Raw genomic sequence first — 25,640 nt, 5'->3', positions numbered from 1 at the left:
TTCCATCATAAACAAACTCCTGTGAGGCTTCGTCATTTTCACAGAATGCTCTGCTTTCTTTTGATACACTTAATCTAGGCTTACAAAGCTCAGTAGGATCGAGGTACATGTACACATAGTCTTGCAGCTTTTATAAAATTTACTCTAATAATAACCTCTATTATTATTTACTGAAACTAATTTTGTCTTAGGGTTTTTCAGCAAGTAAGCAGGAGAACTGAGATTTGATTTCATAGCTCTCTGGTTCTGATGTCCATGCTCTTTCCATGACCATGTGAGAAAATAAATACACTTTAAAAAAGGTGGGGAAGGGCTTCCCTGGTGGCGCAGTGGTTGAGAATCTGCCTGCCAATGCAGGGGACACGGGTTCGAGCCCTGGTCTGGGAAGATCCCACATGCCGCGGAGCAACTGGGCCCGTGAGCCACAACTACTGAGCCTGCGTGTCTGGAGCCTGTGCTCTGCAACAAGAGAGGCCGCGATAGTGAGAGGCCCGCGCACCGCGATGAAGAGTGGCCCCCGCTTGCCACAACTAGAGAAAGCCCTCGCACAGAAACGAAGACCCAACACAGCAAAAATAAATAAATAAATAAATTTATTTAAAAAAAAAAAAGGTGGGGAAAACCCTATTTGTTAGGTTTTTTATTAGGCTTTATTTGATGTGACCTTTAAAAGAACAGAGACAAATTCTTTTTCTCTGCGAATGTAACACGGATTTCTTCAGCCCTCTCAGATGTGTTGAACTCTTGAGCTAATTAGTGTGTACCAGATACTAGAATAAGTAATTGAGAAAGTCTGTTGTTGGTAAACCCTTAACTTTATGATAGATATCATATCACAGTACTTATGATGTGGTGACATGAGGTGAGGGTGGTAACTCTTTGTCCAGCACAAGAAGTTTGAACAACCATACTTTGTTTGAGCCTTTCACCTACATTCCGGGGATGAATCACATTGGATATTGGACATTTTAGATTTGACTTTAATGTATGAAGAGAGTCATTAAAATCTAGTGTACTAGTCAGATATAGAGAACAAACTAGTGGTTACCAGTAGTGAGAAGGAAGAGGGGAGGGGCAAGATATGGGTAGGGGATTAAGAGGTACAAGCTATTATGTATGAAATAAGCTACAAGGATATATTGTACAACACAGGGAATATAGTCAATATTTTATAATAACTATAAGTGGAGTATAACCTTTAAAAATTGTGAACCACTATGTTGTACACCTGTAACATATAATATTGTACATAAACTATACTTAAATAAAAATAATAGTGCATTAGAGTAAATGTTATAAAGCTTGCATGTAACAGTGCTATCAAGAGTAGGTTGTTACTTTATTCAGAATAATTATCGTAAAATAATAAAGTTCAAGTATTTGAATCTCTACCAAGCGCTACAGTAGAAAATGCAATAAGTCACAATCCTTGCCCTTAGGACATTCATAGTCTTGCAAGGGAAATTATAAACAAATTAATAAAATAGCATGTTAATATTATGAAAAGATAAGCTCGGAGGAATGGTGCATACTTCAGTTGGTGGTGTTGGGGAGGAGGATTGTTGGGAATAAATAGTGTTTGTATAGTAAGGCTTGGCTATCAACAGCAATTTTCATCTCATTTACTTCACAAAAAACCCTGTTAAGTAAAAAATGTTTTTATACTCGTTTTAAGAGATGGGAATAGTGCTAAAAGAAGTTAACTTAGATCACTAAATGTTAGAATCAATGTTCCATTTTGACTCAGGTCCTCTGACTTCGTAGGTCAAGACTTTTTTCCAGAGAATCTTCTTACAGTGCTTGTATTTAGAAGTACTGACTTTAAGTGGGCAAATTGGGTACAAGTTAAGATGTTAACGGAAAACAGGGAGAGATAGCCCGTGTGGTTTATACGAATGACACCTGGAGTTGTGCAGTTCATTATGTAGAGACACTGGGAATGTGAAAATATTAATAAGCGAGAGGTATAATATTGTCACTTACCAAATGTATGGTGTCACTTTGTGTATTCATCACTGGCTGAAAATCACTGAAGAACTCTTAAACAGCTGAAAAACACTTAAAACAGCTGCTCTTTTCTCATTCGTCCAGTTTAATCAAGTGCCCTTGGGTCAGCCAGGTAGGACAGGCTTTGGATTTCTTTGTGGCTACTCTGGGAAATGAATGGAGAGCCAATTAGTTTAAAATAGAGTATATAATATATAGTGTATAGTTAGCTTATAACTTTACCTTAAACATTGCCTGAGAAAAATACTAATGTTCCTGTTGCACTATACAGACTTAAAGTCTTTTACCAAATTGTGAATTCAGCTCATCTGGGCCTTTCTTCAAGCAATACGCTACCTTATTAGTTTTCATAATATGCTTTGTTTGAATGAGGATTTTCTCTGTAAAATCTAATGATTAAAGATAGTTTGGAAGTGCCCGTTCTGATTTACTTCTATCCAGTTTTTAGTTGATTAAATACTTTGGCTTTCATTGTCAATATGAAAATCCATCTGGCTAGAAATCTGTATTAAGTTTTGTTCATGTTTGGAATATATAGTAAAATTGCCAAACTGATTTTCATTTCAAACATTTCCCATATGTTATGTTTATATATTTACATCTCATTTTTGGCCTTAATTGTTCTCTGAAGAAGTTTTATTACTTGCTTATTTGTACTTACTTGGATGTAGTAGACACAAAACTAACCTTTTCCATTTGATTGTATTTTCTCTTTGACACATAGTAGGTACTGGCCTAATTTTGTTAAGTGGATGAATCAGGGAAGGATAAATGGGAAGATGACAGTTCATGTCACTAATCATGATCTAAACCACAGCTGTTTTCACAACTTCACTACACTGTCAGCTCTTTGAGAAGAGGCGCTGAATTGAATATACATTTCTTCCCTGAGAGCTAACAAAGGACTTGGTGTATTAAATACTAAAAATACATGTTTGTGGAATGAATAAACATTTAAAGGTTGCTTTTATGCTGTTGGCGACAAGGTCTTTGTTATATTTAGCTTCTAGCTGTAAAAAAAAAAACAAACAAAAAGCAAATAAAATCCTTAAATCTGAAGAAAACAGATTTAAGCTCTATGCTTTAGCCATAATAACCTCTCTGAACAAAATCTATAGCTGTATCCTTAGGACATCCTCCTCTAGGCTACTGCTGCCCTATAAAGTGAGGGCACCTGAGGCTGTTTTCAGACATACGGTAGCACGTCACGCAGAGAGGAGTGGCGTGGAGGCTGCCGCTCAGGATATATCAACATAGTCCTGGGACTGAGTACCCCCCACCCCCCGCTTTCCTGGGGGTCTTGGGAGCTTGGTGATCCTGTCTTCAAAGTAGCAGCCTACAGCGTTTGAATCAGATGTCATAAAGCACAGCCAGATCATGCTTCTCCTCACAGAGTCCTTGGCTCTGAAGGGTGGTAAGTTGGGGCCAGTTTGAATAGTATAAGGGGAGCAGTGGGAATGTCAGTGTAGAAAGCAGCAAGGGACAAGCCGTCAGGTTGCTGGTCTGGCAGGCCAACGCTGCCTGAGGCAGAGGTAAGTTTGGGATTTTGTTTGGGCTTCTTTCTTAAATATACTGTACAGATAATTTCATCAAACTCCCACATATTGTGAAGTTGAATGCTTAGTTCAGATATATAGACTGACTTGCTGTGTACTTCTAAGACAAAAGTACAGACAGGTATATACCCCAAAGAATTTAAAACAGGTAGTCAAACAAGTACATTCGCATACATGTTCACAGCAGCCGCAAGCTGGAAGCAACCCAAATGTCTGTTAACAGAAGGATGGACAAATTGTGCTCTATACTTGCGATAGAATATTATGCAGCCATAAAAAAGGAATGAACTACCAATCCATGCCACAACTTGGATGACCCTTGAGAACATTATGATAAGTGAAAGAAGCCAGACACAAAAGGTTGTTTGAATTCATTTATACAAAATACCCAGAATAGGTAAATCCACAGAGATGGAGGGCACATTGGTGGTGGCTACGGCTGGGGAAAGGGGAAAGGGAGTAACTGCCTAATGCCTAAGCTTTATTTTGAAGGGATAAAAAATGTTTCGGAACTAGATGGAGGTGGCAGACATTGTGAACGTACTAAATACCACTGAATTATTCATTTTAAAATGGTTAATTTTATGTTAATTTCACCACAATGAAAAAAAATGATTTCATTAATCCTCTCCTCCCCCGCAAACCCTAAAACAAACAAAAATGCATATAATTAGAATATGATGCCTTGTAGTCCCGTACTTTGACCTACTTTTTTTTCCTGAATAAGCTTAGCCTTTCCATACCTGTGTCCTTCTGTGCACACTGTGGTCTCCCACTGGAACGTTGTCCTCCACCCATTTTCCACATCCAGGTCTTATCCAGCCATAAACATATATAACACCGTCAGGCTTTCTTTGATCCTCTTGAACTCCCTTCATCTTTCTCAAGCCCATATCCAAAATGATCTCTTGATCCTTTGAAGACCCTTAGCACTTTTATCTATACCTCTTTTTTGGGCAGTTATCAAATTTGACCTTGGGTTATAGTTAGTTATACCCATTTCTTAGCCATCTATGTGCTTGAGTATAGGGCATGTAATGTCTGATTTTTTTTTTTCTTCTTTCTTTCATAGTGTAAGTGCACAGTATTCATTGACTAAATAGCAGAAGAAACCACACTTTTGAGAAGGTGTAGGAATATTTGTACTATGTCAACTAATTTTTCTATAGCTTAGACATTCTACTTAGAGCTCAGTGATTCAAAGGATTAATTAGTTCGTTCCCTCATTCAGCACTGAACTACTGTGACAGGGGTGCGCACTGATAGACGTGGGAGTCCAAGGATGACTAACAGAGTCCTGGATGCAGAGGAACAAATCTTCACCTTGGGTTTAGAATTGGTTTCACAAGAGACACCCATTATCTAAGCAATCTACATGGAACAGTCTAGTTCCAGAGTGTGGAGACTGGCTCTACTAGACTAGTGCTGCTTGTTCATGGTCCTCTTGCTCATCATTAACTTTGATGAAGACAAGCATACTTTGAATTCTCTAAGTGCTTATGCCAATGAGATGACTTCTTTTTACATTTTTTTCTCAAGAGTTCTTGTTAAATTTCTTTGTGATGTATACGTCCTTAAATTTACCCAAGGCTGAATCATAATTGTTGTTGTTTGTGGGGCTTAAAGTTTTAAAGTGTTATCCCATACTTTCCTGTGTACTCCAGAATGTACGTGGGGAGGCACACATGGCATCACGTAAATAAATGCTGGCACGCCTCAGGTGCTGTTGGTGGAGGTGCAGCTGGTGGTTCAGAGCTACTGAAACTTCTAAAGTGCCTTTAATGGTCAAATAAGATTTTAATTTAGTTGATTATTTTCAGTAATACGTACCTTATTCTAATTTTTTGAAACTTAATTTTTTTTTTTTTTTTTTTTATACTTAAGGACAATCCATTTCTTTGCCTAGTATATAAATAGCCTTTTATGGCAACTTTTTTCTGATAAAGTTAACGAATTATATCTTCTGTTCTCAGGGTCTGCTCTGAGCGACTTATAGTAGGGGAGAGCAGAAAGTTCTCTCAGGGTATGGGAAGAAATATCAGTTTTAATACCCTAACGTATAAGCCACTGATAAATCGGTAATTATTCTGTTGCATAAGATGAAAAAGCACATTTTGACATAAGCACAGCATCACTTTTTTTAGGCTTAAGATTTCAGATAACCCCCAATTGATATTTTGTTGTTTTTTCCCCCCATACTATTGTGATTCTGGAGGTTATGGAATTAACGTGGGCCTGGGAAATGTCTGGCAGTGGCTTAATCTCTGTTGTTTGGTGATGCTTGAGAGATCGCGGTGTGTCCTGACGTTCACAAAGGTGGGCAGGACATTGTGTTGCCGTGAGATTAGACTGTGAATGTGTTGAATTTGAGGATTGCATGGTTATATTTTTTGACTTAGTACAATAGGTTTTCAGTCATAGAAAGTTAGAACTGGGGATGACACGGAAGTTGTGGAGTCCAACCTCAGAGCTGTGGGAACTGAGACCTGGAGGGTTGCTCGCCTTATGATCGGCAGGGTAGCTCTTACATCCAGGCTGGTGTTTTAGTCACAACAGCATGGCTGTCCTCCTCCCAGTGTGCAGGTGTGCGTGTGTGTGTGTGTGTGTGTGTGCAGAATTGTTAGTGTATCCTGCTTTCATTTGTATGAATTATATGCTTGCCATCACGGTTCTTATTCATGCTACTTTCTTCATTAAATTGAGTCACAGTACTTGCATGTGCACATCTTAGGTATAAGAACAATTGCTTTTCAAGATATTGGAGAGGAATAGATTTCAACTAGGTGTAACTAAGAGATGAAAGGAAAGCATCATTTCTGTATTTTGTTAAAAAAGAAAAATCCAAAGTTCTTGATGATGTTCTCATAATTTTCTTACCTTGTTGATCCAAGAATTTATGTGCCTGTTTTTCAAATTCAGCCAGGCTATGATGACCTTAATCCTGATTGGAGACTCTCTACTGAGAAGAGAAAAAAAATCAAAGGTGAGTTTTATGATGTATGATGTTTAAAACCTTAAGAGACTCGTGTTGTTTAATAAAGGTGCTTTTTAGATGGTGTGATATATGTAGGGGAGGGAAAACTCCTTTTCTTTCTACTATCCTAGGTTCTCTGGCTGGGGCTCTGTAAAATTAGATTGACAAAAGACAGATTAATAAGAGAAAAACAAGCAGAAGTTTATTAGCATGTACATTGAGTTTATACATGGGGGTACCCAGGGATGAGTAACTCCGAGGGATGGTTGGAAATTGGGCTTATATAGCATCTAAACAAAAAAACAGTAAATTTTTAGGGAAGTGACAAGACAAAGGAAAAGCAGTTGGAGTTTCTAGGAGTGGCAAATTGTGGGAAGGCAAATATGTGGGGAAAGTAATGGAAGATAAGCACTAGTTAGTTATGTAGATTCCTTCGGTGCTGTCTCTGGGCTCATAAGGGTCTAAATTTGTCTCCAGTGATGAACTCTTGTCCTTCGTAGTAGAGAGCGGAGATGTCCTCCGCTTATGTCCTACTTTTACGCAAATAGGTAGAGGGCAGGGAGCTTTTCTTGTGTCTGCTTCTTCTCAGTGGCCTCTAGCCCAAAATAATCATTATGCCACAGTGGCACATTTTGGGGTGGCATATTCGGCTACCCTACATATAAAAGTCTCTAGATACTTCTGCTTCATTTTGGAAGGAACACCAAGATTTCATAGGACGGGGACAAGGCAACAGATCCAGCTTTCTGACCGTCAGGTGTTAATATTTTTGAGTTTTCCCAAGGCTGAGGCAGAGCCTGTGGCATGCAGCATGGCTCTCCCTCCACAGGCCAGCGTGGAGATGGCACACTGAGTTCAAAGCTCGTAAGTGTACTCCTTTGTAAATGAGCATGGAGGGGATAGCAGAAAGGGATTCCTCAAAGGGTAAACTCTGAGTAGTTATCTTTGGGACTGGGGTGCCCGTGTGGTAGATGGTAGGTAATGAGAGGTTGGAGGGACTTTCTCTTTCTTTTCATACATCTCCATATCTAAGCTTTTTTTTTTTTTTAGCAGTGAGCATGTATTACTTTTATAAATAGAAAAGAAACCCAGTATTTACATTCAATTAAAAGCAATAGTGATTATTTAATTGGTAGATTAGAATTAAAAACAAAAATTAAAATATTGAGTTACTTTGAGTAATTGGTTCCTTTTTCTTCAGGTGAAACTCCCCAAGTTAAACACTGCTGAATTTTTAAGTGTCTCCTATAAAATTTAGTGATAGTTACAACGTTCAAAATCTTTATTAAATTATGCTTCTAATTCACATTTAAAGACCCTGAAAGTATTGATTTGTTAATATCACGTGTCATGTTCATGTATTTGCTTTTGTTAAATAATCATCCGAAATACTCATTCAGAAAAACATTTTTGAGAAAAAATATAATTTGTCAAATTAGAAGGTTGACTGCATATTTAAATGATTTGCTCCTTTTCATCCCACATTACATTAAGCTGTAAGCCTAGGAACACTGCTTTTCATGTTTTCTTGGAATTTCTTATTTATATAGATCGCTTGAGGCTTAAATCAGAATAAAATGTTGAGTTGTCATGGTTTTTGTTTTTTAATTAAAATAATGAGTTATTCTCATGGAGTTAACCTCCTATTTTATTTTATTTTTAATTTGGCCGTGCTGCGCGGCTTCTGGGATCTTCGTTCCCCAACCAGGGATCGAACTCGGGCCCATGGCAGTGAAAGTGCCCAGTCCTAACCACTGGACTGCCAGGGAATTCCATTAACCTCCTATTTTAAAATCTCTATCTCCTTAGTCAAATGTTTACATATATTTTAAAATTTATGGTGTACTTTGTATGTATTACCTTTAAACCTCGTCAGATCCTTAGTGGAACAAGTAAGGTATAAAAGGGCAATAAAATTATAGTAAATATCATGCCATTTCCTTTTGAATGCCTCAATTTGGTGAACCACAGTTCAGTTCTATCCACCCTCCCCCAACCCCTGCAATTCCTTACTGGTCTTGAATATGTTTTCCTCTTTCTGATTAGTTGCAAGTATAGAGGAGGAAAAAGTTCTTTTTCCTACTACCCTACTAGATTCTCCAGCTGAGACCCAGTAAATTGGACTAACAAAAAGAAAAAAGCATGCACATTTATTTAATATGTTTTAGGGACACAGGAGCCTTCATAAGGAAATGAAGACCTGAGGAACAGTTAAACCTGATCAGTTTTATACTAGGTTGGGTGAAGAGTGGAAAGTTGTAGAAAGACATGAGAGACCAAAGGGTCTGAGCGAAGGGTAGTAAAGTGGGAGGAACTTAGCAAGGCCTGTTTGTTTCCATTTTTCTTGGCTTTCCTCTGTCTTTGGAGTAAGGATGCTCCTTTCCTCCAGATGTAAAGAAGGTGCCTCTCACCTGAGGATCTCAGGACCTGCTCCAGAGGGAGTTCAGAGTTCTTCCTGAGTCTGCCATTTCTCAGTACACACCTACCTTTTTTTTATATGTTGAAAATGGTGACGTATCTCTGAATATTTTTCCTTTTTTGAGCAGAAAGACCTTCATATGTTTACCTCTGCATCCCTAGAACTTTGGACTTTGGCAAATTTTTGGCATTCAGATGTTCATTAAATAAATTACCATTTTGTATCTTCTACTTGAGTAAAAATCTGAGTGGTGACTTACATTTTATTTTTTCTTTTCTTTTTTTTTTTTTTTAAACATCTTTATTGAAGTATAATTGCTTTACAATTTTTTCTGATTATTTATCATACCTTTAGGACTCATACGGTTTTAAAATTGATTATTGGACTAAGTGTGTTGTATTTAAACCACATTGACAGATGGATTTGTATTGATTTACTTTTCCCCCCATTAGATAAAGAGTCCTTTTACCCACTGATAGATGTGAATTGGTGGGTGGACAGTGCAGTGATTTTGGCTCGCTGCTCTGGTGCTTTGACTGTTTCGTCGGTGAAAACTTTGAAGAATTTACTGGGAAAATCCTGTGAATGGTTTGAACCATCCCCTCAAGTCACTGCTACCCATGATGGGGGATTTTTAATTTTGGAGGTAATGCTTTCCCTTTTAAAGCAACCAGTGTGTTTGAGAGTAAACATTTATTACCCCCAAAATCTAAATATCTGATTTTAATTTTGGTTATCCCATTATTTAATCTTGTCTTTAAAAAGAAAAATTTGTTATTGGAATCAGAACTTGAGTGCAGTATAAAAAAGATCTATTGTTTAGACAATTTTAAAAATTGCATTTGTATAAGAATGAAGAACATTTATAGTCATTTTGCTCTCTGTAAAGCATTTCTTCCTCATTGACATGATAGCTTTTTTCTTTTTCCTGGATTAGTTATCTTAAAAATATAAATAATATCACCACCTAAGAAATACAGTCTTTAACCTATTCCTATGAAATATGACAGCTTAAAACTTTTGGTTCTTTTATTAAGAAAAACTTGTTTATCATGACAAAAAATTTGAAAAGAGGCTAATATTTTAAAGTTATGTTTTGGTCATTTAAAATTATTTTAAGTCTTTCAAGGAGGCCTTCAATAGCCTTCACTTCAGTGCAGACTGACAAATGTCTTCTACCCTTAAGTTTGGTACCGAGTCTAAAGATGTTCTTTAAAGAGAACCAGGGCTTAAAATCGAAGGCAACTCTGTTAGGTCTGGAATGAAAGTTATCTTTAACAGGCAGCCTTCAGACTCAGAACTTTGTGAAGACATTGTTTAAAAGTTGAGGGAGGAGGAGGAGCTATTCTTGATAAAGCAAATAAATACCTTCATGTTCATGTTGCTAAATAGTTGGAAAAAAAATCATCTTTTCACAGCAGGTACAAAAATATCAAAAAGAAAGAAATTAACATTCTCAACTCCTTTATTTCCCTAAAATAATTACCAGGTATATATTTTACAAGACCGTATTAATGACCTATTATTAAAACAGGCTTTAGTTTTAGAGATTTGGAGCCAATAACTTCTGTGCATATTTCTGGAGCTATTGATGTAAATATATAGCATTTGTTGTTGGGTTTCTTTGAATTCCGTTCTTAGTTTTAATCCCACGGCTGATGTAATGAATCAAACCAGAGTAGAATTAAAAATATTTTTCTCATTGGCTCTAAAAACTTATCTTGAGTTCCTCACTATTCATTTAACATCTCCTTTTTCAATTCAGTGCGAGATTAAACTCGCCCCCAAACGATCTCGTTTGGAGACAAGGGCGGGAGAAGAAGGTGAAGGAGAAGAGGATTCGGATTCCGATCCGGAAATGTCTGCCAAGGCTCGCTACTTCGGTTATATAAAGCAGGGCTTGTACTTAGTGACCGAGATGGAGCGGTTCGCACCAGCCCGGAAACGCCCGCGAACCATCACTAAAAACTACCGCCTGGTGAGCCTGCGGTCTACGACCCCAGAGGAGCTCTACCAGAGGAAGGTGAGGGTGTCCCCTTACTGTCCACGGTCACAGCATCAGATTTGATTTGCCTCTATTGAGAAAAAAAGTATTTTTTTTAATAAAGGAAGAAATTTAAAGAGGGATTGTTACTCTCGTTGGCCTCTTAGCCATGTCAGTGTGATAAAGCTGCTGAGAATAATGCTGCTCTCTGTGCCTGAGCAGCCACAGTGAGGGCCATGGATGGGGGTGAGTTCGTGGGGACCGATTGTCCACTTGGTGGCTCCGCCCAGGTGTTCGCTCCACTTCGTGTGGCCTTCAGCTCTCACTTCCTCTGTGTCGAAGTACAGCCGTCTCCTCAGACTGCAGCAGATGAGGGAAGCCCTGCAGACTTGCTTTCTAGTCCGGGGTTTGCTTGGGAAGCAGATTTGATCAACACTGAGTATTTCACGTGTTTGTGCTGCGGTGTCACAAGCGGAGTCCTGGAGGAGGAGTCGGGCCGCCCTGCTCGTCCTGGTTTTGCCATTTTACTTTATAACCATGGGTACTTCACCTCTGTTTCTCATCTTTCTGTTAAAGCGCTTAAAAGAAATACTTGATCTATCTGCCCCTTGTCATGTTTGTGAGCTTCTGGTGCCACAGTGCGCATGAAGGTGGTTAGGAATGACCTACGCTGTCATCGTTCATTCTATCATCATATTGACACTGCAGACTGCTCGGTAATGTCACATCCCTGTTCCATTTCCTTGTCCAAAGATCGAAAGTGAAGAGTACGAGGAAGCCTTGTCTCTGGCTCAGACCTACGGCCTGGATACTGACCTGGTGTATCAGAGGCAGTGGAGGAAGTCAGCTGTCAACATTGCTTCAATTCAGAATTACTTGGTATGTTTAAATTTTTTGGTAACATGCAGTAAAATTCAAACTTATGGAATAACTTTTGGCTGTAGGGCTTCATATTGGAGTACTTTTCACTGCTGACTTTTCTATATGAAGTGTTTTATTCTACCTTGAAAAATTATCTTATCAGGTTCTGTTGGCTCTGCAGCTGGACGTTGGTGCAGAAGACATGTGACCAAATATTCACTGATAAACCAGACAACTGCCTGGTCTTGGCCTAATCCTTTTCCTTCATCTACCTCAGTTAACGTCTGTTCACCTCCATCGGTCAGAGTCCTGTCAGAAGCCAGGAACCACACAGTAATTTGAACAGGAACAGTTTTAATATGGAGAATTACTATTTTCTAGTAACGAGAGATTAACTATATGCGGGCAAAGAGAACTCTAAGGAACACCCTGGGGCTGAACGGAATGTACCCAAGGAGGGAACAAACTCGGAAGGGAGGGCTCCCCCTGGGCTGGGATTCAGGCTTCATTGGACAAGGAGTGGTTGCAGCACATTGGACGGAAGAGCATTCTCCGGAATGCCTGAGGCCACGGCTGGTCCATAGCAGCCAAGGCTGGCAGTCAGGGAAAGGTGGGATGGAGGGGCCAGCTGGATGCCTGTTGCTAGGGTGGCCGTGAACTGAGGATGGGGGGTCGGAAAACCCCAGGGGCTGGTAAGCAGGGAGCCCCCCGCCAGCATGAAGGCTGGTAGATAAGGAACCGTGGCCAGGACTGAAAAGAAAAAAATTCCCCCTGGAGTGTGGGCGAGCCTAGTTTAGGGAGCTTCCCCTTCAGGTGTCTGGGAGGGTTCGCTGGGGAGCAGTCTGTCCACGGGAGTGCAGCTGACACCAAGTGGGAAGTTGTCCTCCAAAGGAGGGAGGGGGAAGTAAGCACCACCAGATGTCGCCTGCCGGCATTGCCAAGACAGAGGAGCAGGAAGAACAGAACCAGCGCACATGTGGACCAGAGACCAGAGCCTCTTCCTCTGCAGTGGCCTCCAGCGCCCTCTGTTGACAAAGCTTAATATCGTGTCAGCCGCAAATGGGAAAGGCTGTTTATCCCATAGCTGGCTCTGAAGAGTACTTTTGAGGCTGAGAGGCAATAAATAGATAACTGTCATATCAAGCTTGCCAAATACCCCCTTTTTGCTTAAATCCTACAGTTAAGTCCTTCCTGCTATGTGCTACCACAGTTAGAGTTACTATGTTGGCTGTTTATTTGAATCATTGGCACCTTTGTAAGGAAGTAGTTGGACTCATACCTATTTTTAGAAGGTGCTGACTTCTCATGTGACATTTAGGAAGGCAAATACCTTTGCATTTAGGAATATTCTAAGAAGTGTTGGGAAATTTTCATGGTAGTTGTTTCCCTAAAAATTCATGTACATGAGTAATTAAAAATAAATAAAAACGTAATCTGAAAAAGTTGTGTGTAAAAGAAGTTGATGCTTCAACCAAACAGGAAGATGAACTGTTAATACAAGTAAGATACCAGAGTTGAGAGAGCATGAAAGATAATGAAATAAAGGAAGGAGACAAAGTTGCTTGTATTTTCTTTAGAATATCAGAACAGCAAACCTATATTATCTTTCTTTCTTTTGTGACTCAGGACAGTGAACTCATGAGTTCATGTATATCCACTTAATGGCCTTTTCCGTAACACAGTAGAAAGCAGATTTGGTCTCTGAAGGAGCTGACAAATGTTAGGAGAGACAAATTATGTACATTTTTTATTGGGAGAAATACTTAATTCAGCAAAATAAATAGGCAGTGAAGAGTAAAAGCACTATGCCAGGAATGGTAAAGGGGTACAGGAGTGGCATAAATATGGCCTTCGCTTTTAGGGAGCTTATAATCTTACCGAGAAGACAAGCTTTATGCCTTCATTATAGAAATGACCATACAAGAAGATTGCAGACAAATGCGGTGGGAACCCAGTGAAGGTAGCAATCATTATAGACTCTGGTTATGGAAGTCTTCGTATAGTGAAGATGTTTTGGGCAGGGATTTGAAAGGATTCAAAGTAGCCCTAGAAGAGAGGAAGGCATTCTTAATTTGCTCATACAAGTGGTATGAGCAAATAAAAAGAAAATGAGCATGACTCATGAGGCCAGTGACTAAATCTGGCTTATTCATTGCTCTATTTTCATGGCACACAAAAAGTACTCAGTAAATATTTCCTGGATGAATGGCTCTGTAAGGAAACCAGTCTGTTGGATCTGAGATTCCATGATGGTGAACATTGGGGCATATTGATTAGAAAGATACATTGATTTGGGTTCAGGTGGGAAACCTTGCCAAAGGCAAGAGACTCCTGCAGTGTCCCAGTTGTTACGTGTCAATGACATGGACTGATACAGAGGCCATAGATGTGGAGGAGGGGATGTGAGTTCAGAGACATTTGAGGAAAGAATTGATATGAAGGCATGTGTAGGGTATGAGTCAGATTTTACCCTAAATTTGTATCCACAAGGACTCTTTCTAGGAAGAGGGCAAGTCAGGAATTTTGAATGGAGTCAGAGGAAGCTGTTGGGAGGGAAGTGCATATGGGCCCTTCGTCTTTGCAAGGAACAACATACCATGACTTTTTATGATTAAATTATCATCTGTGCTTTGGAATACATCTCATGGTCAAGTAAATACAGAACCTTGACGTGCTATGCCTCATTAGTTTTGTTTTCAATTTTAACATGTTTGTTACAAGAAGATAAATCTTGCCTTACTTCTTTATTTTCTACTCTTCTATACAGCCCAAATGCAAACTAAAGAGCAACTAAAAAGTTTGGAAAGAGCTTTTTATGTTTCCAAAAAAGAGTACTGAACTTTGTGTTTCAGTGTGTTTCCTTAGACGAAGAAAGAAAGCAGTTGGAATCACATGCCCTATACCCAGTCCTAATCACTGTTAGGAAAGTAGCTTTTTAATGTTGAGATGCTCTAGCAGCTGCTTGTGGCCAAGGTTTCAGGTAGCTCTACTCTCTTACGTATAGCTTTATAATTCTAGAAGGCAGTTCTCAGGTGCTCTCAGATGTCATGATTTCTTTAATGCCTCTGTTTTTTAATTTTCTCTGTATCCAGAGTAAAATAAAGAAACGATCCTGGGTTCTTCATGAGTGCTTGGAAAGAGTTCCTGAAAATGTGGATGCTGCAAAAGAACTGCTTCAATATGGATTAAAAGGCACAGACCTGGAGGCTCTTTTAGCCATAGGGGAAGGAGCAGATGATGGCAGGTTGGTTCCGGAAAGATGTGGATAGAAGTAAAGGTGACTTTGTGAAAACTTTTAAGCTGAGACATTGGAAAGGGTAAACTTTTCTTTATTTAGGTTATTCTGCAATGAAGCAGTTGCCTTTGATTAATGCTTTTTTATCTGAGGTCAGTTTTCTTTCCTTTGAGTTAAATACGTTTACATATGATAGCTTGATGCTAAGGAAAGAACAAATTCTACAAATATTTATTGAATGCTGGCCGTTTCTAAGCTGTGAGGTTAAGGCGGCATGCGCCTAGGTGCGCTTACCGGTGAATTGAACCACTGTAGGCAATTCTGAGCTTCATTTACTTACTTTATCTGTAGCATTGTGTCCTTCTTCAGAGAATTACCTTGATTAAGTTATATATCGTGTGAAAGCACCTCATAAACTTTTTTTTTGAATTTTATTTTATTTATTTTTTTAAACAGCAGGTTCTTATTAGTTATCCATTTTATACATATTAGTGTCTACATGTCAATCCCAATCTCCCAATTCATCCCACCACCACCACCACCCACCGCCACCTTCCCCCCTTGGTGTCCATACGTTTGTTCTCTACATCTGTGTCTCAATTTCTGCCCTGCAAACCGGTTCATCTATACCATTTTTCTAGGTTCCACATATATGCGTTAATATACGATATTTGTTTTTCTCTTTCTGACTTACTTCACTCTGTATGACAGTCTCTAGGTCCATCCATGTCTCTACAAATGACCCAACTTCGTTCCTTTTTATGGCTGAGTAATATTCCATTGTATATATGTACCACATCTTCTTTATCCATTCGTCTGTCAGTGGGAATTTAGGTTGCTTCCATGTCCTGGCTATTGTAAATAGTGCTGCAGTGAACATTGGGGTGCATGTGTCTTTTTGAATGATGGTTTTCTTAGGGTATATGCCCAGTAGTGGGATTGCTGGGTCACATGGTAGTTCTATTTTTAGTTTTTTAAGGAACCTCCATACTGTTCTCCATAGTGGCTGTATCAATTTACATTCCCACCAACAGTGCAAGAGGGTTCCCTTTTCTCCACACCCTTTCCAGCATTTGTTGTTGGTAGATTTTCTGATGATGCCCATTCTAACTGGTGTGAGGTGATACCTCATTGTAGTTTTGATTTGCATTTCTCTAATAATTAGTGATGTTGAGCAGCTTTTCATGTGCATCTTGGCCATCTGTATCTTCTTTGGAGAAATGTCTATTTAGGTCTTCTGCCCATTTTTGGATTGGGTTGTTTGTTTTTTTAATATTGAGCTGCATGAGCTATTTATATATTTTGGAGATTAATCCATTGTCTGTTGATTCGTTTGCGAATATTTTCTCCCATTCTGAGGGCTGTCTTTTGGTCTTGTTTGTAGTTTCCTTTGCTTTGCAAAAGGTTTTAAGTTTCATTAGGTCTCATTTGTTTATTTTTGTTTTTATTTCCATTACTCTAGGAGGTGGAACAAAAAAGATCTTTCTGTGATTTATGTCAAAGAGTGTTCTTCCTATGTTTTCCTCTAAGAGTTTTATAGTGTCCGGTCTTACATTTAGGTCTCTAATCCATTTTGAGTTTATTTTTCTATATGGCGTTAGGGAGTGTTCTAATTTCATTCTTTTACATGTAGCTGTCCAGTTTTCCCAGCACCACTTATCGAAGAGACTGTCTTTTCTCCGTTGTATATCCTTGCCTCCTTTGTCATAGATTAGTTGAGCATAGGTGCGTGGGTTTATCTCTGGGCTTTCTATCCTGTTCCATTGATCTATATTTCTGTTTTTGTGCCAGTACCATATTGTCTTGATTACTGTAGCTTTGTTGTATAGTCTGAAGTCAGGGAGTCTGATTCCTCCTGCTCCATTTTTTTCCCTCAAGACCACTTTGGCTATTTGGGGTCTTTTGTGTCTCCATACAAATTTTAAGATTTTTTTGTTCTAGTTCTGTAAAAAATGCCATTGGTAATTTGATAGGGATTGCATTTAATCTGTAGATTGCTTTGGGTAGTATAGTCATTTTCACAATATTGATTCTTCCAATCCAAGAACATGGTTTATCTCTCCGTCTGTTTGTATCATCTTTAATTTCTTTCATCAGTGTCTTATAGTTTTCTGCATACAGGTCTTTTGTCTCCCTAGGTAGGTTTATTCCTAGTATTTTATTCTTTTTGTTGCAATGGTAAATGGGAGTGTTTCCTTAATTTCTCTTTCAGATTTTTCATCATTAGTGTATAGGAATGCAAGAGATTTCTGTGCATTAATTTTGTATCTTGCAACTTTACCAAATTCATTGATTAACTCTAGTAGTTTTCTGGTGGCATCTTTAGGATTCTCTATGTATAGTATCATGTCATCTGCAAACAGTGACAGTTTTACTTCTTTTCCAATTTGTATTCCTTTTATTTCTTTTTCTTCTCTGATTGCCATGGCTGGGACTTCCAAAATTATGTTGAATAATAGTGGTGAGAGTGGGCATCCTTGTCTTGTTCCTGATCTTAGAGGAAATGATTTCAGTTTTTCACCACTGAGAATGATGTTTGCTGTGGGTTTGTCGTATATGGCCTTTATTATGTTGAGGTACGTTTCCTCTATGCCCACTTTCTGGAGAGTTTTTGTCATAAATTGGTGTTGAATTTTGTCAGAAGCTTTTCCTGCATCTATTGAGATGATCATATGGTTTTTATTCTTCAGTTTGTTAATATGGTGTACACATTGATTGATTTGCATATATTGAAGAATCCTTGCATCCCTGGGATAAATCCCACTTGATCATGGTGTATGATCCTTTTAATGTGTTGTTGGATTCTGTTTGCTAGTATTTTGTTGAGGATTTTTGCATCTATATTCATCAGTGATATTGGTCTGTAATTTTCTTTTTCTGTGGTATCTTTGTCTGGTTTTGGTATCAGGGTGATGGTGGCCTCGTAGAATGAGTTTGGGAGTGTTCCTTCCTCTGCAGTTTTTTGGAAGAGTTTGAGAAGAATGGGTGTTAGCGCTTCTCTAAATGTTTGATTGAATTCACCTGTGAAGCCATCTGGTCCTGGACTTTTGTTTGTTGGAAGGTTTTTAATCACAGTCTCAATTTCAGTGGTTGTGATTGGTCTGTTCGTATTTTCTATTTCTTCCTGGTTCAGTCTTGGAAGGTTATACCTTTCTAAGAATTTGTCCATTTCTTCAGGTTGTCCATTTTATTGGCATAGAGTTGCTTGTAGTAGTCTCTTAGGATGCTTTGTATTTCTCTGGTGTCTGTTGTAACTTCTTCTTTTTCATTTCTAATTTTATTGATTTGAGTCCTCTCCCTCTTTTTCTTGATGAGTCTGGCTAATGGTTTATCAATTTTGTTTACCTTCTCAAAGAACCAGCTTTTAGTTTTATTGATTTTTGCTATTCTTTGTTCTATTTCATTTATTTCTGCTCTGATCTTTATGATTTCTTTCCTTCTACTAACTTTGGGTTTTGTTTGTTCTTCTTTCTCTAGTTCCTTTAGGTGTAAGGTTAGGTTGTTTATTTGAGATGTTTGTTGTTTCTTGAGGTAGGATTGTATTGCTATAAACTTCCCTCTTAGAACTGCTTTTGCTGCATCCCATAGGTTTTGGATCGTCGTGTTTTCATTGTCATTTGTCTGTAGGTATTTTTGGATTTCCTCTCTGATTTCTTCAATGATCTCTTGATTATTTAGTAACGTATTGTTTAGCCTCCATGTGTTTGTGTTTTTTATGTTTTTTTTCCCCTGTAATTGATTTCTAATCTCATAGCATTGTGGTAGGAAAAGATGCTTGACATGATTTCAGTTTTCTTAAATTTACCGATGCTTGATTTGTGACAGAAGAGGTGATCTATCCTGGAGAATGTTCTGTGTGCACTTGAGAAGAAAGTGTAATCTGCTCTTTTTGGATGGAATGTCCTATAAATATCAATTAAATCTATCTGGTCTATTGTGTCATTTAAAGCTTGTGTTTCCTTATTAATTTTCTGTTTGTAAGATCTGTCCATTGGTGTAAGTGAGGTGTTAAAGTCCCCCACTATTATTGTGTTACTGTCGATTTCCTCTTTTATAGCTGTTAGCAGTTGCCTTATGTATTGAAGTGCTCCTATGTTGGGTGCATATATATTTATAATTGTTATACCTTCCTCTTGGATTGATCCCTTGATCATTATGTAGTGTCCTTCCTTGTCTCTTGTAACATTCTTTATTTTACCGTCTATTTTATCTGATATGAGTATTGCTACTCCAGCTTTCTTTTGATTTCCATTTGCATGGAATATCTTTTTCCATCCCCTCACTTTCAGTCTGTATGTGTCCCTAGGCCTGAAGTGGGTCTCTTGTAGACAGCATATATATGGATCTTGTTTTTGTATCCATTCAGCGAGCCTGTGTCTTTTGGTTGGAGCATTTAATCCATTCACGTTTAAGGTAATTATCGATATGTATGTTCCTATTACCATTTTCTTAATTGTTTTGGGTTTGTTTTTGTAGGTCCTTTTCTTCTCTTGTGTTTCCCACTTAGAGAAGTTCCTTCAGCATTTGTTGTAGAGCTGGTTTGGTGGTGCTGGTGCTCTTATCTTTTGCTTGTCTGTAAAGCTTTTGATTTCTCCATCAAATCTGAATGAGATCCTTGCCGGGTAGAGTAATCTTGGTTGTAGGTTCTTCCCTTTCATCACTTTAAATATGTCATGCCACTCCCTTCTGGCTTGTAGAGTTTCTGCTGAGAAATCAGCTGTTAACCTTATTGGAGTTCCCTAGTATGTTATTTGTCGTTTTTCCTTTGCTGCTTTCAATAATTTTTCTTTGTCTTTAATTTTTCCCAGTTTGATTACTATGTGTCTTGGCATGTTTCTCCTTCGGTTTATCCTGTATGGGACCCTCTGCCCTTCCTGGACTTGGGTGGCTCTTTCCTTTCCCATGTTAGGGAAGTTTTCGACTATAATCTCTTCAAATATTTTCTCGGGTCCTTTCTCTCTCTCTTCTCCTTCTGGGACCCCTATAATGCGAATGTTGTTGCGTTTAATGTTGTCTCAGAGGTCTCTTCATTTCTTTTTATTCTTCATTTTTATTCTTTATTCTTTATTCTTATTCTTTTTATTCTTTTTTCTTTATTCTGTTCCGCAGCAGTGAATTCCACCATTCTGTCTTCCAGGTCACTTAACCGTTCTTCTGCCTCAGTTATTCTGGTATTGATTCCTTCTAGTGTATTTTTCATTTCAGTTATTGTATTGGTCATCTCTGTTTGTTTGTTCTTTAATTCTTCTAGGTCTTTGTTAAACACTCCTTGCAATTTCTCAATCTTTGCCTCCATTCTTTTCCCGAGGTCCTGGATCATCTTCACTATCATTATTCTGAATTCTTTTTCTGGAAGGTTGCCTATCTCCACTTCATTTAGTTGTTTTTCTAGGGTTTTATTTTGTTCCTTCATCTGGTACATAGCCCTCTGCCTTTTCATCTTGTCTATCTTTCTGTGAATGTGGTTTTTCTTCCACAGGCTGCAGGATTTTAATTCTTCTTGCTTCTGCCGTCTGCCCTCTGGTGGATGAGTCTATCTAAGAGGCTTGTGCAGGTTTCCTGATGGGAGGGACTGGTGGTTGGTAGAGCTGGCTGTTGCTCTGGTGGGCAGAGCTCAGTAAAACTTTAATCTGCTTGTCTGCTGATGAGTGGGGCTGAGTTCCCTCCCTGTTGGTTGTTTGGCCTGAGGCGACCCAACACTGGAGCCTTCCTGGGCTCTTTGGTGGGGCTAATGGCGGACTCTGGGAGGGCTCACGCCAAGGAGTACTTCCCAGAACTTCTGCTGCCAGTGTCCTTGTCCTCACAGTGAGACACAGCCACCCCCTGCCTCTGTAGGAGACCCTTCAACACTAGCAGGTAGGTCTGGTTCAGTCTCTTACGGGGTCACTGCTCCTTCCCCTGGGTCCCGATGCGCACACTACTTTGTGTGTGCCCTCCAAGAGTGGAGTCTCTGTTTCCCCCAGTCCTGTTGAAGTCCTGCAATCAAATCCCGCTAGCCTTCAAAGTCTGATTCTCTAGGAATTCCCCCTCCAGTTGCCAGACCCCCAGGGTGGGAAGCCTGACCCTGGGAGGGGCTCAGAACCTTCACTCCAATGGGTGGACTTCTGTGGTATAATTGTTGTCCAGTTTGTGAGTCACCCACCCAGTGGTCATGGGATTTGATTTTATTGTGATTGTGCCCCTCCTACCATCTCATTGCGGCTTCTCCTTTGTCTTTGGATGTGGGGTATCTTTTTTGGTGAGTTCCAGTGTCTTTCTGTCATTGATTGTTCAGCAGTTTGCTGTGATTCCGGTGCGCTCGCAAGAGGGAGTCACCTCATAAACTTTTAAGCACCCTACAAATGTCAGTTAATAACAGTAATAAAGTTATTTGACAAGGGCTGCTGTTCATCAAACATTTGGAACTTTTGGGGGGATATAAATGTGATAGTGTATTTGATAAGTAATTTAAATGAGACTGACATTCATTACCATTTTAAGACCTGAAATAGAAGTGATTCACATTGTAAGCTCTGGACAACGTTTTCTTCGTAGGCTGTTTCACATTGGGTGACTATAACCTCCCATGTTTTCCTAAGCAGTTTTCATTTTCTTGATATTCAGAGTTTCTACATGTGATGATTACTGATGACTTTTTGCCCATCCTATGGATATAAATGAAAGAATCGCTTTGCTTATAATAAATAGCAAAAGCTTTCTTTCAAATAATTGGTTGTTTCTGTTTCTGCAGAAACCAGTGTAATAAAATCAAAGTAGGAGAAGGTACTTCTTCACTATATGAAATTTAAAAAAATACACAGATTTGGGTTTTCTTTTTTTCTCACAGATTTGCACTACTTGGTGAAATGGACATTGACAGTATCTCCTACGAGGAGCTTTCCCCAGCTGATGAAGAGCCTGCGGAGAAGAAAAAGGAGAAGGAGCTCAGGAAGAGACAAGAACTACTTAAATTAGTGAACTTTTCAAAGTAAATGATTTATTACTGTTCATTTGGTAATTTCTTTAAAATAAGTAGTAATCCAAGTGTGTTCTTTACTAGTGACAATTGCTGTACATTATTTCAGCAACTTAAATCAAATGCATTTAGTATTGTTTTACCCTTGTGCTTTTGTGTACTGTTCCATGAATTTGAGGCTTAATGGAATATTGATCATTTTTATTCTATTTTAGATCTTAGAGAAATGTGCTTGTAGGTAAATATAAGTGACCTAATACAGTTGTTCAAAACAGGTTAACACTGGAACAAAAGGAACTTTGCCGTTGTAGACTGAAATTATTAACCTACTTAGATCGACTCGCAACATATGAGGTAAGGAGTAGTTTTAATCAAACCAATTATGTTCATTTGATTTGTCATTATAAATGCTGAGGCTGCCTTCATATCTGATATTCTTGGTCTTTAGAACTATTTATGTGGGAAAAATTCATTTTGTGTAGAAGCAGGTTCTCTTATACATCAGTTTTGGTAAAATTTAGGGATTCATGAAAGGCCAGAAGTTGCTTTGTTAGTCTAGGGAGTAGAAGTGTGTTAGTCATCTCAGAGCATCTATGTTTCCTAGATTTATGATCCTTTTCATTTACTTTTATTTTACATTTAAACTTTAGGTTATGGCATGTAGCTGTCTACGGTACCAAATTCAGTATACACTGGGTTTTAATAATCCTAACATGAATATTTCTGACTTGTTTAATTTTAATGATTTATTAGTGGTTTGAATTTAGTTGGTTAAACTTTGATCCTAACTACGGCCAGAGTTAGTCACTTGAACTTAAAGCATACTTCAAAATTGTTTCTTCAGGACCACGAACACAAATGTCCCATGTTGGACATTTCAGTAGCACTCTGTACCGTGAGATTTAGGTATTGTTAAAGGCGTGAGAAGCATTTCATAAAATAGACATAGTTTAGATTGCTTTTTCACATGACCCTCATAGCTTACGTTACCTAGGATTTAGTATAAATTTCCCACCTTTGAAATTTGACTTCGTTTGCAGTTTACTTCCTCCATCTGTCTCAGCCTCCCTTCTGTGGGCACACCGTGGCTTTTGGTATTGGCGCATAGTAGGGACTCAGTAAACATCACATTTGATAACGTCATGCCCGTCCCCATAGTAATGGAGGTACTTAGTACTTGTGATGCCTGCAGGCAAATAAAAGCATTTGATTCTCCAGCTGTTAATACAATAGAATGTTTTCAAACAAAATACTAGTGACAAAAGAGGACGATTTCTCTGGTTATTAGTAAACATGGTAATTAGTATATCACTTCATACAAACAAGTTACAAAACATTCGTAATAGTTTTATCTGTAGTACAACTAGTTTGACTGTTGGATGGTCATATTATTTTAAAGCATATCCTTTTATTATGTCCGAGTTCTGTGATATTGGCGTAATATATAAAAGCCTATTGTGAATTACTGATGTTGGTACAGATATAGTTTATTATTTTTTATACTTAGCTTTAGTTTCACTGATGAGATCTTAAAAAGAAAAAGTTCCATAAAATATTCAGAGTTTCACGTTCCAGTTAATTTTATTTTATTATTTTTTAGTTATTGAATTGCTATTTCCTATTTGACAGTAGTAAGTGCATTTATTATTACATGGTAATAGTGAAATTTAAAGTATTTGTTGAGCCTACAAAAATGGAATTAAGTTAAGCTTTTGAAAAGTAGGTGAAGTTGATGAACTTGGCCGTTAAAACTTAGAAACGAAGATGTTCTGATACAATGACTAACAAGCTAGATAGTGGTAGAGATAGGCATTGCATTTTAATCGTAGGGCATGGCTTATTTTATTAATTCTGTGATAAATTAGATAAAAATGGATCTATTTAAATTTTACACGAGTTCCTACTGTATGCCAAATATTATGCCAGTGCTGGTGGTAGAGAGATGAACAAGGAATAGTCCTTGTGGAGTCCTCATTATATGGGCAATAAGTGATGATAATGAAGATATGAAGAATTGATGAGGGAGCATAATGGAGCAAAACATTAAATTTTTCCTGGGGATGTCCAAGAAGACTCTGTGTAGGAAGTGATATTTCAACTAGTCCTTAAAAAAAGGGAGGCTGACTTAGGGGGCTATGGGCCTACTATGTTGGGGGGGGGCGGGATGTAAGCATAGAAGCTCCGTAAGGGTAAGGGTCTTGTCTTGTTTGCTGCAGTATCACCAGAGCTCAGAACGAGACCTGGCTTGTTGAGGAGCTCAGGAAATATTTGAAGAAACCAGTAGTTAAGAGAATACCTTAAAAAATACCAACATATTTGTTGAGGACTTACTGTTTGCCAGCCAGTATCTTAGGTACTTAATTCAGATTATTTCTTGGCAGCCCTTTGAGGCAGGTATTGTTATCCTCTCAGGTTTATGGATGTGAGGCTTAGAGAAGGTAAGTATTTTGTCTAAATAAACAGGAAGCAAGAACCTCCTCTGAACACCCTCTTTCTTCCCTCTTTCCTTTCTCAGTAAGTTAATGCAGTTAACAAATACTTATTGGCTATTTATTATGTGAAAGCCAGCATGCTAGGTATCCGGGGTTCATCATAGACACAAGAGAAATGAGCCTGAAGTCATCCATTGTAGTGGGGAGCTGTACACTTGCCATTGCCATGGCTAACTCCTGTTTATTCTTTATGTTTCAGCTTTGGCGTCCCTTCTGGGAGGCCTTCCCTGTCCTCCCAGGACTAGTTTTAGCACCCTTCCTATGTGTTTCCCTTTACCTGTTCTTATTGCTTGTTCGTCTTCCCTACTAGATTTTGAGCTACTTGGAGAGCAGGGAAGCTGTATGATTGTTCATTGTATCACCACCGCCTATCACAGTGCCCCTTGCACATTATTGACACCTAATAAATATCTGATTAAAGAATGAATGGTTCAATCTGCAATTTACACAGATCACTCCAGCAGCAGTAAAGTTAATCTAAAGTTCTCACACAGATATGACAGGTGCCCATAGTACATAGCCATGTATAACTGTTGCTTATTTGTTTTTACCAGGTGGTGGATTTTGGTTGTCCTACTGTAATTTTACTGCCTATTTCATTTACTTCTGGATTTTTTTTTTTAATTAACAGCATTTATAAATATAGCCATTTTCCAAATAAAGACAAGAATACAGATGTAGTACTTTAGTTAACAGTTGAGAATTTAATTAATTCAGGCCTTATTTATTTAGGTAGGCAGAGTTGTGATGGTTTTTAATATTTTCTTGTCACCCATATTTAAAAGCCTTTCCATTAAATCACTGTTTCCCCTCAGGAAATCCTCGGAGTGCCTCCTGCATCTGAACAGAGATATGATGCTGAATTCTTTAAGAAGTTCAGAACTCAGAATATTGTTCTCTCAGCAAGAACTTACGCTCGGGTAATTTCTTTTTTGTAAATAAAACAATTATGGTTATTAACACTTTCTAAGTCTTTGAGCCATGCAGTTAATGTTATTGCATACATATATCATTACATTTCCTTTTTGTGTTGTACTATATTAATAAATGTAGAGAAAATAGAATCATGTTAAAAATTTTTTTATTCATCATTCTGAGTTCTAAAAATAATTTTTAGAGCATTAGGTTGAGAAAAGTGATACAGACCTGGAAAAATC

General features: G+C 38.4%; 1 protein-coding gene across 4 annotated transcripts in view; it reads left to right on the top strand.

The window, feature by feature from the left end:
* The window catches only part of NBAS (NBAS subunit of NRZ tethering complex), a 344,585-nt gene that overhangs the window by 70,982 nt on the left and 247,963 nt on the right, over positions 1 to 25,640 (top strand). For all 4 annotated transcript variants that reach the window (XM_061168818.1, XM_061168819.1, XM_061168817.1 and 1 more), the window contains 8 exons: positions 6,483 to 6,546; positions 9,409 to 9,602; positions 10,722 to 10,979; positions 11,694 to 11,819; positions 14,894 to 15,045; positions 21,863 to 22,003; positions 22,267 to 22,345; positions 25,299 to 25,403. In XM_061168818.1, coding sequence (XP_061024801.1) covers positions 6,483 to 6,546; positions 9,409 to 9,602; positions 10,722 to 10,979; positions 11,694 to 11,819; positions 14,894 to 15,045; positions 21,863 to 22,003; positions 22,267 to 22,345; positions 25,299 to 25,403 — 1,119 coding nt within the window. The remainder of the gene's footprint in view (positions 1 to 6,482; positions 6,547 to 9,408; positions 9,603 to 10,721; positions 10,980 to 11,693; positions 11,820 to 14,893; positions 15,046 to 21,862; positions 22,004 to 22,266; positions 22,346 to 25,298; positions 25,404 to 25,640) is intronic.

The sequence above is a fragment of the Eubalaena glacialis genome, chromosome 14, assembly GCF_028564815.1.
Source record: "Eubalaena glacialis isolate mEubGla1 chromosome 14, mEubGla1.1.hap2.+ XY, whole genome shotgun sequence".
Classification (NCBI taxonomy): Eukaryota; Metazoa; Chordata; class Mammalia; order Artiodactyla; family Balaenidae; genus Eubalaena; species Eubalaena glacialis.
This window is presented reverse-complemented; position numbering and strand designations above follow the sequence as displayed.